The sequence below is a fragment of the Moschus berezovskii genome, chromosome 8, assembly GCF_049115385.1.
Source record: "Moschus berezovskii isolate FMDL1 chromosome 8, NW_MosBer_1.0, whole genome shotgun sequence".
NCBI lineage: Eukaryota > Metazoa > Chordata > Mammalia > Artiodactyla > Moschidae > Moschus > Moschus berezovskii.
The window spans coordinates 110,311,952-110,324,943 of NC_142467.1; the positions used below are offsets into that span (position 1 = coordinate 110,311,952).

The 12,992-nt window shown below is 51.6% G+C and overlaps 1 protein-coding gene across 1 annotated transcript; it reads left to right on the plus strand.

The window, feature by feature from the left end:
• The first annotated feature begins 1,930 nt into the window (after nt 1-1,930).
• On the plus strand, nt 1,931-11,687 carry LOC129558043 (uncharacterized). Its single transcript, XM_088839331.1, is given in 8 exon segments — nt 1,931-2,005; nt 4,142-4,283; nt 5,556-5,895; nt 8,454-9,760; nt 9,821-10,657; nt 10,660-10,836; nt 10,839-11,610; nt 11,612-11,687. Coding segments are annotated over 8 exon segments (3,726 nt in total).
• The last annotated feature ends 1,305 nt before the right edge of the window (nt 11,688-12,992 follow it).

Sequence of the window (12,992 nt, forward strand, 5' to 3'; positions counted from 1 at the left end):
AGACTCAACAAGACTCTGCTTCAATTACAGACTTCAGAAAAGAGCATCTGCTCAACTGAGCCAGGGTCAGCTGTCCATCCTGGTTAGACCAAGGGTGGTCACGGTGACAAGAATATGTGGCAAAAACTTAGCCACCATAACCCCTACTGGAAGGAGCGGGAAGCAGTTCTCAAAGGAGAGAAATTGGACAAACACCCCCCAGAGATGGCCATTCCCCTCAAACTTTTCTGCCCCTCAGAGCACAGAGTCCGAACTGATGCCCAAATACTGAGATGGCAGCGAGGTGTGCAGAGGATCCCCACGCCCTCCACTGCACTGGCTCTCTGCCTCTTACCATGTGACTTTCCCACACCACTGTCCCACCCCGAGACACTGGATTTGTTTCCTACTGCCACTGTAACAAATTACTACAAATTCAGTGGCTTAGGACCACTGAAACAAATTTATCCTCTTATACCTCTGGAAGTCAGAAGTCTAAAATCAGACCCATGGAGCGAAATTCAAATTGTGGGCAGACTGACAGGGTCCTTCTGGAGGTTCTGGGATGAATCCATTCCTTACCTTGTTCAGCTTCTAGTGGCCACCTTGGCTTCCTCCACTCTCAAAGTACTCACATGTCCTTTTCCTGTCATCACACCTCCCTCTGCCCCCGTCTTATGAGGACTTTGATAATTACATTTGGGGCCCATCTGGATAATCCAAGATTATCTTCCCATCTCCAGATCCTTAATTTAATCACATCTGCAAAGTCTCTTTTGCCATATGAGGTAACATTCAAAGGTCCCTGGGATTCGAACAGGGACTTCTTAGGGAGGGGACCATTATTCATCCTCCACGATCAGCCTGGGCCTCTGTTCTCTACCCACCACGTGGTTCTGCTCCTCCAGATGCTCTGTGACATCCCCACACAATAGAGTCCCATGTCCGTCAAGAGCCCTATCCCTCACACCCGCTCCTCCACCCCACAGCAGGGTTGCTTCTTCATCAGTCACCTACCAGGGTCCATTTTTGGGCAGCCTGGTACAGCCCCCTACCCTACAAGGACTGAGAGTCACCACCCCCATCAGATGCCCTGTGGCCTGAGGCTGCCCCATCCTGTGCTGACCTCCCACTCACCGCTGTCCTATGACCTTCTGCACTGTTCTCATGGCCAAGTCTCAGCAGCCATTCAGGGCAGCTTTGTATCCCCCCTTCATCCAATAAGTCTCTGCATCCTGTCCAGCAGCCAGGTTAGCCTGGGGACAAAAGAGACAAGTGTCATCAGATGCAGGCTGCATCTTGTCAACAAGCACAGGGACAGGAGTGTATGTGGAGTCAGCGAGGGGGCTGGACAGGGGGGAGGACAAGGTGCCAGGCCCTGACTAGTGACTGCTCACCACGGGCACCTTCCAGTGTGAAGGGTCAGAGCCAGCCCTGCCATTACACCTTCTCCAGGGAGACCATGCCCTGTTTTACCAAGGCACTTCCCAGGATGTCCCCAGCTCTGAGCAGGCTTTATTTTGTCTGCCCATCCTGGGGGTCCCACAGGCAGACACCGGGCCCAATTCACGTCTAGATTCCCAGTACCCATTATGGAACCTGACATGTGGTAAATGCTCAGTAACTGTTATGGGGAGGGAGGCATGGGTAGATGGATAGGTAAAGGAGAGATAGATGGAAGGAAAGGCTTCCCAGGTGGTGCTAGTGATAAAGAATCCACCTGCCAATGCAGGAGACAGAAGAGACTCAGCTTTGATCCCTGAGTCAGGAAGATCTCCTGGAAGAAATGGCAACCCTCTCCAGTATCCTTGCCTGGGAAATCCCACAGACAGAGGAGCCTGGCAGGCTACAGTCCATGGAGTCACAAAGTGTCAAGACAGGACTGAGCCACAACATGTTCACAGATGGAAGGAAGGGAGGGTGGGGAGGGAGAAAAGATGGGTGTAAGCGAATGACGCTGGTAGCCCGGTGCGCTCCGCTTCTAGACAAGGACCCTGAAGCTCTCCCTCTCTCCCGGCACTTGCTGGTGAGAACCCACAGACAGTTTCACAGTCAGACACCTCAGGTTCCGGCTGCATGGTTGCAGGGCTCTGGAAAGGCGCTTCAGCCTCGTTGTGCTTTAGTGCCCCTCAATAAGGCGGGGGCAGTAGCAGTGCTCCCTGCAGAGGTGGTCAGGTCAGCGGGACAAGCCATGGGGAGACTTCACCGCAGCTCCCAGCAAAAGGCAGCCCCTGAAAAATGCTGGCTTTGCTCCTTGTGTCTCTTTCACACCCTGCGCCCCTCCCCCCGTTCCCCCGAAGGCCACAGGAAAGCATTCACTCCTGCTCCGGCCCTCAGTCTGTCCCCGGGCAGGTGGGAGGGATGGCCCTGGCAGAACGAGAAGCTGGGATGCCCGCTCCCCAGGCAGCACCTTGCCGGGCCTGAGGGGCTGGGGCTTCAGGCTCCCAGGAGCCTGCCCACCCTCCGCAGCCCAGGATTGAAGTCAGCTCTGTGGTCAGGGCCAGTGGCCCTCAACCAGGCCCCGTGCTCCCCCTGAGGAAGAAGCTGCCTTTGAGCAAGAGCTGCAGTAGAGGGCACGACAGGAGGGTGTCTGACCCCACAGGCTAGGGCCCGAACGCCAAGCTAACAAGCTTGACCTTTGCCCAAAACAGGGCAGGAGCACCAGAAGGGTCTGGTCCAGGAGAGCGCAGTGACTGGAGAGGTTTCTCCCACACATTTTGGGGCTGTGGAGGGTGTGGCCTGGACCAAGTCCAGGGGTTCAGGAGCATGGCCAGGTGCCGAGCAAAGGAGCCCTGCAGGGAGACAGGATGCAGGGCTGGGGACAGGATTCTCAGGGGCCAGGGACAGAGGAGGACGGAGATCCCTGGAGCTCTGGGCTGCCCAGGCAGGATCTGCAAGTCCTGTGAGCTCAAGGTGGGCAGCCTTTGCCCAGCGAACACTGTGGGAGTCCTAGGCCTGCCTGGCACGGAGCCACCCACTCAGGCGCCCTCCTGCTGCTGTGCATTATTAAATTATTCCTGGGGAGACTAGGGTAGAGGCATGAATAATTCAAAGTCAGAGATAAAGTCAAATCTAATCAACTCTGTCTGCCGGCTTGAACTTTGGCATGATGACCAGCTCAAGTCAGTAGAGCCTGCTGGGAGCCCAAAATGAGAATCCAGGTCTGGGATTCGCCCTCGGACACCTCAGAGGAAGCTCTGCAGTGAAGTCCTAAATCGTGGCTGCAACAGCAGCTCCTCCATCTCAGCCTCCCCGTCCATGCTGGGCCTTGTTATCTGTCACAGGGCAGCTTGGTGGCTGAGGCTGGGCCCCAGCACTCTTTAGCCAAGTGACCTCAGAAATGTGCCTAACCCTGCCAGGCCTCAATTTCTCTGTCTACAAAATGGGAATGGAAATGCCATCTGCCTCACAAAGCTGTTTTAGGCATTCAGTGAAATAGCACAACAGCGTCTTGTGCTGACACCAAACACAGGGTAGGCATTTGGCTTTCATGTCAGCTCAACATCTCAAATTTTACAGACTAAAATGTGTCTGTGTACGTGTTTATTTGGGTTTCCCTGATGGCTCAGTGGTAAGGAATCTACTTGTCAATGCAAGAGACGGGAGTATGATCCCTGGGTCAGGAAGATTCCCCTGCAGAAGGAAATGACAACCCTCTCCAGTATTCTTGCTGGAAAACTCCACGGACAGAAGAAACTGGTGGGTTACACTCCCTGGGGTCACAGAGAATCCAACACAACTTAGTGATAAAGACCAAACCAGATGCTTGCTCTCCACACACACGTGTGTTCATTTATATGATGACAGAAATGCATCTTTCTCATGAAAGAGCTAGATGTTCATTTGAAAGTTCAGGAGGGTAGAGTTTAATATTTTCTCATTGTCCATGAATTTGGAAGTGGTAAGTAATGGAGACATAAGGCACCCCCCAAATGTATCATGAATACTGACAAGAACCTCTCCATACCTCATCAAAGCAAGGAAATCACTGATGGAGTTACATTAACAAAGTGATCCTGGAGGCAAGTGGAACATAGGCAGCATATCCAGCCCTTCAGTGGGAAGGGGGCATCATACACAAGCCGGCTGCCCACACCAATTCAGCTACCCAGGAGGTCCCCACTCACCCCCGGTATGCCAGCTGCCCTGTCGCGGAGGGCAGGAGCAGAGGCCGCTGGTTGTGTGTGACAGCCCCACCTACATGGCCTCCTCTGCAGCCACCCTTCAGGACATGCTGTTCCCTGCTGCTGCTCTGGAGGTCTCTGAGGGTCCCTGCCAGGAGCACCACAGATCCTCCCAGCACTGTGAGTGTTGGCACTGCGTCTGTGAGCTCCTCGCCCCACTTCCATGCTGGAGCTATGGTACAAAGCTCCGTGCTTGGAGACCCTGGGAGGGATTGCCCCTCCCTGTCACCAGGGCTCAGCATCAGGAGCCTTGTCTGCAGCAAGAACTGAGCCCAGAGATGAGCAAGGGGAAGGATGGCCTGGGCCACCTGCTCACCTCCATCAACAGCCTGCCTGCTCCCGGGCAAAGCTGAGTGCCTCCCACCAGGTCCTGTCACCCTTTGTGCCCTCCTCATCTGAAGCACTGGGAGGAGGACACCAATCCAGTGTTGGTTACTGGCTCAGTAACCACAGTGGACTGAATTGGGCCACTCCCTGCCCCCAGCAAAAATTGATATGATGAAGTCTTAGCCCCCAGTCTCAGGCCCACTCAGAATGTGGCCTTATTTGAAGATAGGGTCTTCGATGAGGTAGTTAAGGTAAAATGAAGCCATGTGGGTGGGTCCTAATCCAGTATGACTCGGGTCCTTCTACAAAGAGGAGATGAAGAGAAAGACACGCACAGAGGGAAGACGACTTGAGAAGATGGCTCTCCAGGAGCTGAGAAAGGAGCCTCAGAAGGAACCGGCCCTGCCGACACCTTGACCTTGAACTTCCACCCTCCACACCTGTGAGAAAGTAACTCTCTGTTGCCTCAGCAACCCCGCCCAAGCAGAAGAATGCAGACCCTTGCTCTCTTTCTGTAGCAGTCCCTCCCGCAAACACTTCCTGTGCAACTGTGACACTCTTCCAGGCACAGGGTTGCATGGTAAGGAGGTCCAGCCCTCACAGAACTAGTCGCCAGGCATCCAGCAGCCCTCACCAATCACACTTCCGAGGGCTGTGGCGCTGGGCCTTCAGTGCTGGTGAGGGAGCATGTGCAGTCTTGGGCACTGCCTGGGAAAGGGCGCTGGGCAGGAAGAGAGGCGCTGCGCATTTTAGGTGCTCCTGACTCTGCTGAGCTGCGGGAGACCCTGGAAGGGGTGGGGCTTCTAGCACTGTCTGACTCGGGACCAAAATCCTTAGACAAAGAGATAACTGGGGGAAGCTTAGAGCAAGGCAAGAAAGAAACCCCCAAAGCCTCGGAACCCAGCAGAGCTGTGTTAAATGGTGAGAACTGGAGTGGAGAGGAAACAGTTTGAGGTCCAGAGGGAGAGCCAGTCTGGAGAGGAAGGCACAGAGGTGGGAATGGAGTGGCCCCACCTGGCGCCCACCTGCCTGGTGGAGGGCTCACAACTGAGCACTGGGCCTCAGGCCGGGATGCCCACGGGGGCCAGGCAGGCCAGCAAGCAGGGAGGCAGCATGGCCTGGGGCTGCAGGCAGTAGAGCCCACCACGGCTCCCCGCGGGCGGCTCCCCTCCCCAGCTGCTGCCAATGGGCCTGCAGGATGTCAGCCCAGGGCTGCCCTCTTCAGAGATGCCAAATACCCAGGCTTTGATGCCACATTAGTACTCTATCACTGTGGGTGCATCAAGCAGAACAGGTCTTCCGGCCAGAGGCGGCACACCCACTGCCTCTCCCACCACGCTGCCCCCTTTCCTGATACTCAGACCCAGTCTGTGGGGGAGGTCATCTGCTGTCCTGTCTTCCCTGAGTGAGCAAGTGGCTCCCCTGAGCCAACCTGGCAGGTGTCTCGCCCTCTTAAGTTCCCTCCTGAACCCTGCAGGGCTGAGCTTGGCAAAGAGCAGCCGTTCTTCTTTCTGACATTTCCCAGATAAGTGGATGCTTTTCTTCAAGAATTTAGGAGCAACCTTTATCCGCTGTCTGGGAAGAAGCATCTGTCACCCAGGTGAAGCTTCCACTCTGTGGCCCCTGCACACATCAGACACCCAGTGTCTGGGGCAGGCTGGCCATGGCACCAAGGGATGCCCAGACCCAGTAGCTGCCCGGGGAGGTGGCCAGTGCAGACAGCCATCGGACACAGACAGATGGGGACATCAACCATATGTGGACACTGGAGGCACCAGGTGTCGAGAAGAGAGGAGCAGAGAGTGGTCAATGGGAGTGAAGACTGCCCGGAGCCCACCAGAGCTCCTCTGACAAAGTCAGGGCGACGGCTGCCAGAGAGACAGCCAGAGTAGGAAAACGACCATCGGGCAAGTAGCCAACAGTCTGCCCAGAGGCTGTGTTGGAAAGAGGAGTCCAGTATGGGGGAAGACGGTGGGGTGCTTAGGCATTCCTGGTACCATGTAAACAGCTCGTGAGTTACTGCAGATGAAGGTGTGCAGGCTCTTGGGAAAATACTTTCTGTGGGGCCTCTGCTTATGTAAACTATTGGAGTCACCCCAAATCAGCATTTCAGCATCATTCTGGCAATCCAACCTCATATGATTGCATAAAAGGAAGACCACACCAGCTAGCAGGAAGCATTTACTTACTGGGTCACCTTCTTGGAACCAAGATCCAGCCACAGGGCCCACAGAATGACCATCAGCCCAAGTCCTGGAGCCACTTGAGGCATATAGTCAACTCCACACATTGGTTTCAGGGCCAGATAGTGCCTGAGGGAGAGAAATGGGGTCCAGGACCCACACAGGTCCCCGTCAGACCCTCTACCAGCCTAGCTGGTCCCAGGCGCTGAGACAGCTTCATGAAAGGCACTCCAAAGGTTGTGGGGGTGGTCTGGGGGACCCAGGCAAGGCCCAGTGACCCAGGTAAGAGACCCCAGGTAAGGGACTGGGGTATCACTAGATCCTCCCTCTTAGAACCTAGAGCTGAGTGTGACACTGAAGGTTGTGAAGGGACCAGGGCAGAGCTGGCCCCAGATGAAAGGAAAATAGGAAGAAAGCAGACCCTGAAGCCAAGACTAGCCACTTAGGGCAAATCTACAGACAACATCACCTTTACACACCCTAGTCCCCGGGTTTTTCAGAGCACAGAGGCAACACCCACCTGCTGCCTGTGTCCAGGCCACCCCTAGTCACCCACGACTTCCATCCCACACCTCCTGCTTTGCCAGCCTTTGGCAGGCATCTTCTCCCTGAGATTCCGCACAGAAACACAAGAGGCTTTCTCTGCAGACCCACAGACCAGACAGTGTTCATCTCTCATTGTCAATACAGCCCACGTCTCCAGGGCAATGACTTTTACTCAGAAAATACTCATCAGCCTTGCACAACGGGTGCAAGCCCCTAGTCTAGAACTATGCCAGCACCCTGCCACCTACCTGTCACGTCTCCCTCCTGAGGCTGGGTGAGGCTGGGACATTGCAGAGATGAGCGGATGGAGGGTCTAACAGGCCCCTTGCCCTCAGGGACAGGAGAAATAAGTCATGGCTTCTCTCCAGCTGCATAATATGACCCAGGACAGGGGAAGAGACTTCTGGGATGTGACCTACACAGGGAGGCAACAACTGATGCAAAAACCCACAGTAATATGTAGAACAAGCTGTGCCCACATGTCAGAAGCTGGGAGGCAGGTGGGGATTCAAGTGAAGATCCAGGGGCAGATCCCGGACAGGGGTCCTCTGGCAGAACCCGTGCCCATAGGTGACCAGGGTGTGAACATGCCGTCGGCTCCTGACGTCCCTATCTTTGGGATGGCCATTCCACCATTCCATGGGGATTCTGCTCAGACCGTTGAGTTGAGGGAGAGGGGATACTGAGCCCACCCCTCCTGCCCAAAGGTGAGCTGCATCTCAAGCTTAGCACACCTACGTATCCCACCACTCCCTTACTTTTGACGCTGCTCCCATGAATGGCAGAGACCCAAGCTCAGCGACCCTTGGGTATTCCCAGACTGCCGAGATACTTACTCCATGATCTGCTGACTCTGGAGTCGTCATATCGCTGGGCCTGTTGGCAAAGAAACGGTAGGAGTTGTGGGGCCTTCCCCTCTGGGATGCAGATTGCTCACTTCCAGAATATCCAAAGTCAAGCCTTGTTGCCTTTGTTGTTCATTCCCCGATACCAGGCCAATATGAGAAATAAATATTGCTCCTAGTCACATAGCACATTTTTACCTGTTGAGCTAATAACCAGATTGTTCCTTTGGCTAAAGAGAAGACACGTCTACCCCTACTGTGTCAGGCTGCAGTGACTTTCTTCACGAAACTTAATAAAAGGGGCTAGAGCAGACCCAGTTCCTACAAACCCGGGATTATTTTCTAATTGCCCAACCACATGGCCCGTCATGAGGTTTGGCTCCTCTCAGAAGTGAAGCGGCCTTCGCTGCGCCGCGAAGGCGGAGTGGGCCAGGCGGGCTTTACGGCATCCGCGTTGCGGTGGGGTGGGGCACCGGACGGCCGGCGCGCTTGGCGGCAGCGGTGGGAGGCAGCCAGGCAGCCAGGCAGCCAGACGGAGTCGCAGGCGGGTGGTGGCGGCCGTGCTTGCTGGTCGACGCCGATTTTGAGCTGCACAACTTCCGCGTTCTGTGTGAGCTCGAGTCTGGCATTCCCGCGGCTGAGAGCCAGACTGTCTGCGCTGAAAGGCCTCTCACAGACAACCACAGATCACTGGCGTCTTACGGCTTAAAAGATGGTGATGTTGTGATTTTACGACAGAAGGAGAATACAGACCCTCGACCTTCGGTGCAGTTCCCAAACTTACCCCGAATAGACTTCCGTAGCATAGCTGTGCCTGGCACGTCAAACACCCGGCAGCGCCAGCCACCAGGAGTACAGCAGTCCCACTCAGCTCCTGGAGAAATAGCTTCATCTCCTCAGGGCTTGGACAATCCAGCCTTGCTCCGAGACATGTTGCTGGCTAACCCCCATGAGCTGTCCTTGCTGAAGGAACGCAATCCACCCTTGGCAGACGCTCCGCTCAGTGGAGATCTTGAGAGATTTTCTAGGGTCCTGGTGGAGCAGCAACAGGACCGACCCTGGAGAGAGCAAGAAAGGATTCGCCTCTTTTCTGCGGACCCTTTTGATCTTGAAGCTCAGGCAAAGATAGAAGAAGATATAAGGCAACAGAACTTTGAGGAAAACATGACAATAGCCATGGAAGAGGCTCCAGAAAGTTTTGGCCAAGTAGTGATGCTTTATATTAACTGCAAAGTGAATGGACATCCTGTGAAAGCCGTTGTTGACTCAGGTGCCCAGATGACTATTATGAGGCAAGCTTGTGCAGAAAGGTGTAATATAATGAGGCTGGTAGACTGTCGGTGGGCAGGAATCGCCAAAGGACTGGGCACTCAGAAGATCATTGGAAGGGTACATCTAGCTCAGGTTCAAATTGAAGGTGATTTCCTGGAGTGTTCCTTCTCTGTACTTGAGGAACAGCCCATGGACATGCTTCTGGGACTGGATATGCTGAAACGGCATGAGTGTTCCATTGACCTCAAGAAGAACGTACTCGTGATCAGCACCACAGGCTCGAAGACCACCTTCCTTCCCGAGGGGGAGTTACCAGAATGTGCCCGGTTGGCATATAGGGCCGGGCGAGATGAAGTACAGCCAGAGGAGATTGCAGACCAAGAATGGGCAGAAGCCCTTCTAAAATCTGTAGAGGATGCAGAGCGTCAGAAGCCATGATGCATGTAGTGTGTGTGTACTGCAGCTGGAGTGGACCCCAGACCAGAGAAAAGCAGTAAAGGAACTGCCTCACTGGGAGTGTCATCATTACCAACTTCAGATGGATTTAACCATCAAGCCCATCCTCCAGGACTGAGTCCTGAGACTGGCAATCCTCCAAGTCTTGGTCACTCTGTCTCTGCTTCAGTCAGCCCTATCCAGCCCAGTGACCCAGACAGCATTGAACCTAAAGCTGTGAAGGCTTTGAAGGCTTCAGCTGAATTCCAGATAACCTCTGAGCAGAAAGAACATCTTCCTCCACAGGATCTTTCTGATTGTGCTCCTTCAGCAGACGGTGCTCCAGCAAACCAGAGTCCAGCTATGCCTTTGCAGAATTCACTCGAAGAAGCCATTGTTGCAGATCATCTAGAGAAATCTGCTGAAAGAAGCATCCAGGGCCTCAGATCTCACCTCCACACAAGACAGGAAGCTAGTTTATCTGTCACAACTACTGGGATGCAAGAACCGCAGAGGCTCACAGGGGAGAAAGGTTGGCACCCAGAATATCAGGACCCAAGTCAGGTGAGTGGCCTTCAGCAGCATGAAGAACCAAGGAATGAACAGCATGAGGTTATACAACAGAGTGCTTCACATGACCGAGACCATCTTTGTCACATAGGGGACCTTGAACTTCTTGGAGAAAGGCAACAAAGCAGTGCCGGTTTGGAAGCTGCAATGAAAGGAGACAGGCTACAGCAGAATGTGGACCTTCTGGGTACAGAGAAAGATATTCTACCTTCAAGATGCCTTGGCTGCTCAAATTCAGAAACATTTATGGAAGTAGATACTGTCGAACAGTCCCTAGTTGCTGTGCTGAATTCAGGAGGTCAGAATACCAATGTCAAGAAATTGGTGCATCTGATCTCATCTTAGATAATCCCTTGATGGAAGTAGAAACATCAAAATGTAACCCTTCTTCTAAAATTTCAAGTAATTCCATTTCTACTCAGGATTTACAGCTTCTAGAAAGTAGCGTTGAAATGTCTGAAACAGGTGAAGAATGCGGGGGTCGCCCTTACTCTTTAATGGCAGTTGTCAGCCCTCTTTAGAGTCAACAGAGGAATCTTGCTCATCCGTAACAGCAGCCTTGAAGGAACTTCATGAACTTTTGGTCATTAGTAGTAAACCAGCTTCAGAAAACACATCTGAAGAAGTTATCTGTCAATCAGAGACAGTAATTGAGGGCCAAACAGGTGTTAAGGACCTTTCTGAAAGATGGACCCAAAATGAGCATCTTACAGCAACCCAGAGTGAACAGTATTCACAGGTCTCCTTTCATCAGGCCATATCTATATCAGTGAAGACAGAAGAATTAACAGACACTTCATCTAACGCTGGAGTGGAAGATATAGAAACTGTTGACTTGAGGGGTCCAGGTGATGGCCTGTTAACTAGTAAGGAAAGTGTCCCCAAGTCCACGGAGTCATTAAACGAGAGTAGTTCTGTTACTGTAGCCTCAGCAGAAGCATCTAATCAACTACATTGCACCTTAAGTGTAGAGATTTCATCCAGACTGTTAGCAGATGAGGAGGATACACTCAATCAGACTTCTGAGCAAACTGAGTCCTCATCACCCGCTTGCCTCCTGGTTAAACATTTGGGTCAGGGCACACAGAATCCAGTGACAGACAGGCCTGAGGCCAGGGAACATGTCTGTCCTGAAGCTGTAGGGCCACTTCTAGGATTTGAACCATCTACCAGCCATCTGTCATCAAGTCCCTCCTTTCTTGCACAATTAATTTTTCTTGCTGCAGACATTGACCGGATTCTCCATGCTGGCTTTACTTTGCAGGAAGCTCTTGCATCAAGTTGGTGGAAATGCAGACCTTGCATTTCTTGTCTTGCTAGCAAAGAACATTGTAGTTCCTACATAACCATGGAAAACTGGGCTAGACCATACTCTATTCCCTTTAAAAAAAAAAAAGCTGTATATCTACACACATATACACACTCATCACATATACAGTATATGTAGAAACCTGCAAGCAGAATGTTGAGCCAGATTTTTTTTTAAGATTTTTTTTCAGCCAAAGTAATTTATGATCTCTTGTCTGATGAATTTGTCTATCCTATTTGTTAAAATTTGGGCCTTTTTAAATGTATTGGCAGTATGTGCACACAGAAGCTTTTTATTATCATTAAGAGATGTATTCTGGAATAAAATTGATAGTTTTGTGTATAGCAAAAAAAAAGAAGTGAAGTCACTCAGTTGTGTCTGACTCTTTGCAACCCCGTGGACTGTAGCCTACCAGGCTCCTCCATCCGTGGGATTTTCCAGGCAAGAATACTGGAGTGGGTAGCCATTTCCTTCTCCAGGAGATCTTCCCGACCCAGAGATTGAACCTGGGTCTCCCGCATCATAAGCAGACGCTTTACAGTCTGAGCCACCAGGGAAGTCTCCTCTCAGACAGGGGATCCAAATATCTGTTGGATGGATAGACTGATGGATGGATGGAATAAACAGATGACTTGATGGGTGGTTGGATGGTTAGATAGGTGAATTAAATAGAAGAATAGATGAATGAACAGCAAATGAGTGGATGATAGGTAGGTGGGAGACAGATAGGGAGAAGAGGCAGATGCATAAACAAACGGGAAGACAGATATGAATGCATGCACGGATGGATGGTAGATAAGTAGATGGATTTCTGTTAAGAGAGACCAAGCTTTTAGAAGATATGTATGTCAGTCTCTTTTCATTTCTTTGTTTTCATCCACAGTGAATTCCACAGGCTTCACAAAGTATTTCTTAACTGTGACAGACTGTGTCCAGACTTTGTCCTCAGATCTTACACATACCTTGTAGCGTTTGTATGAAAATCTGGAAATATCAGGAGAAATGACTTTGTAATGCCCATCCACCCAAATTACACTTACAGATTATTTTCTGAAGATGACTGTATCCTTTAAAACGTACTTTTGAAATGTAACTAACTAAAAACATGTACGAGAGAAATCGTCTGTTTCGTTTGGTATGAACCTATCTCCTTGGGCTCCTGTGCTAAATACAGAGCAGTGATATTAAGAGAAAGTCTTCATAAATATTTCTATTCACTTTCCCCAAAAAAAGAAAAAATGCTTTTTCTCTAACCAACCATCTAAATCCATGGAGCATATATGTTATCAATGTCTCAACAACAATTTAGAAATCATAGTCTCAACAACAATTTAGAAATCAT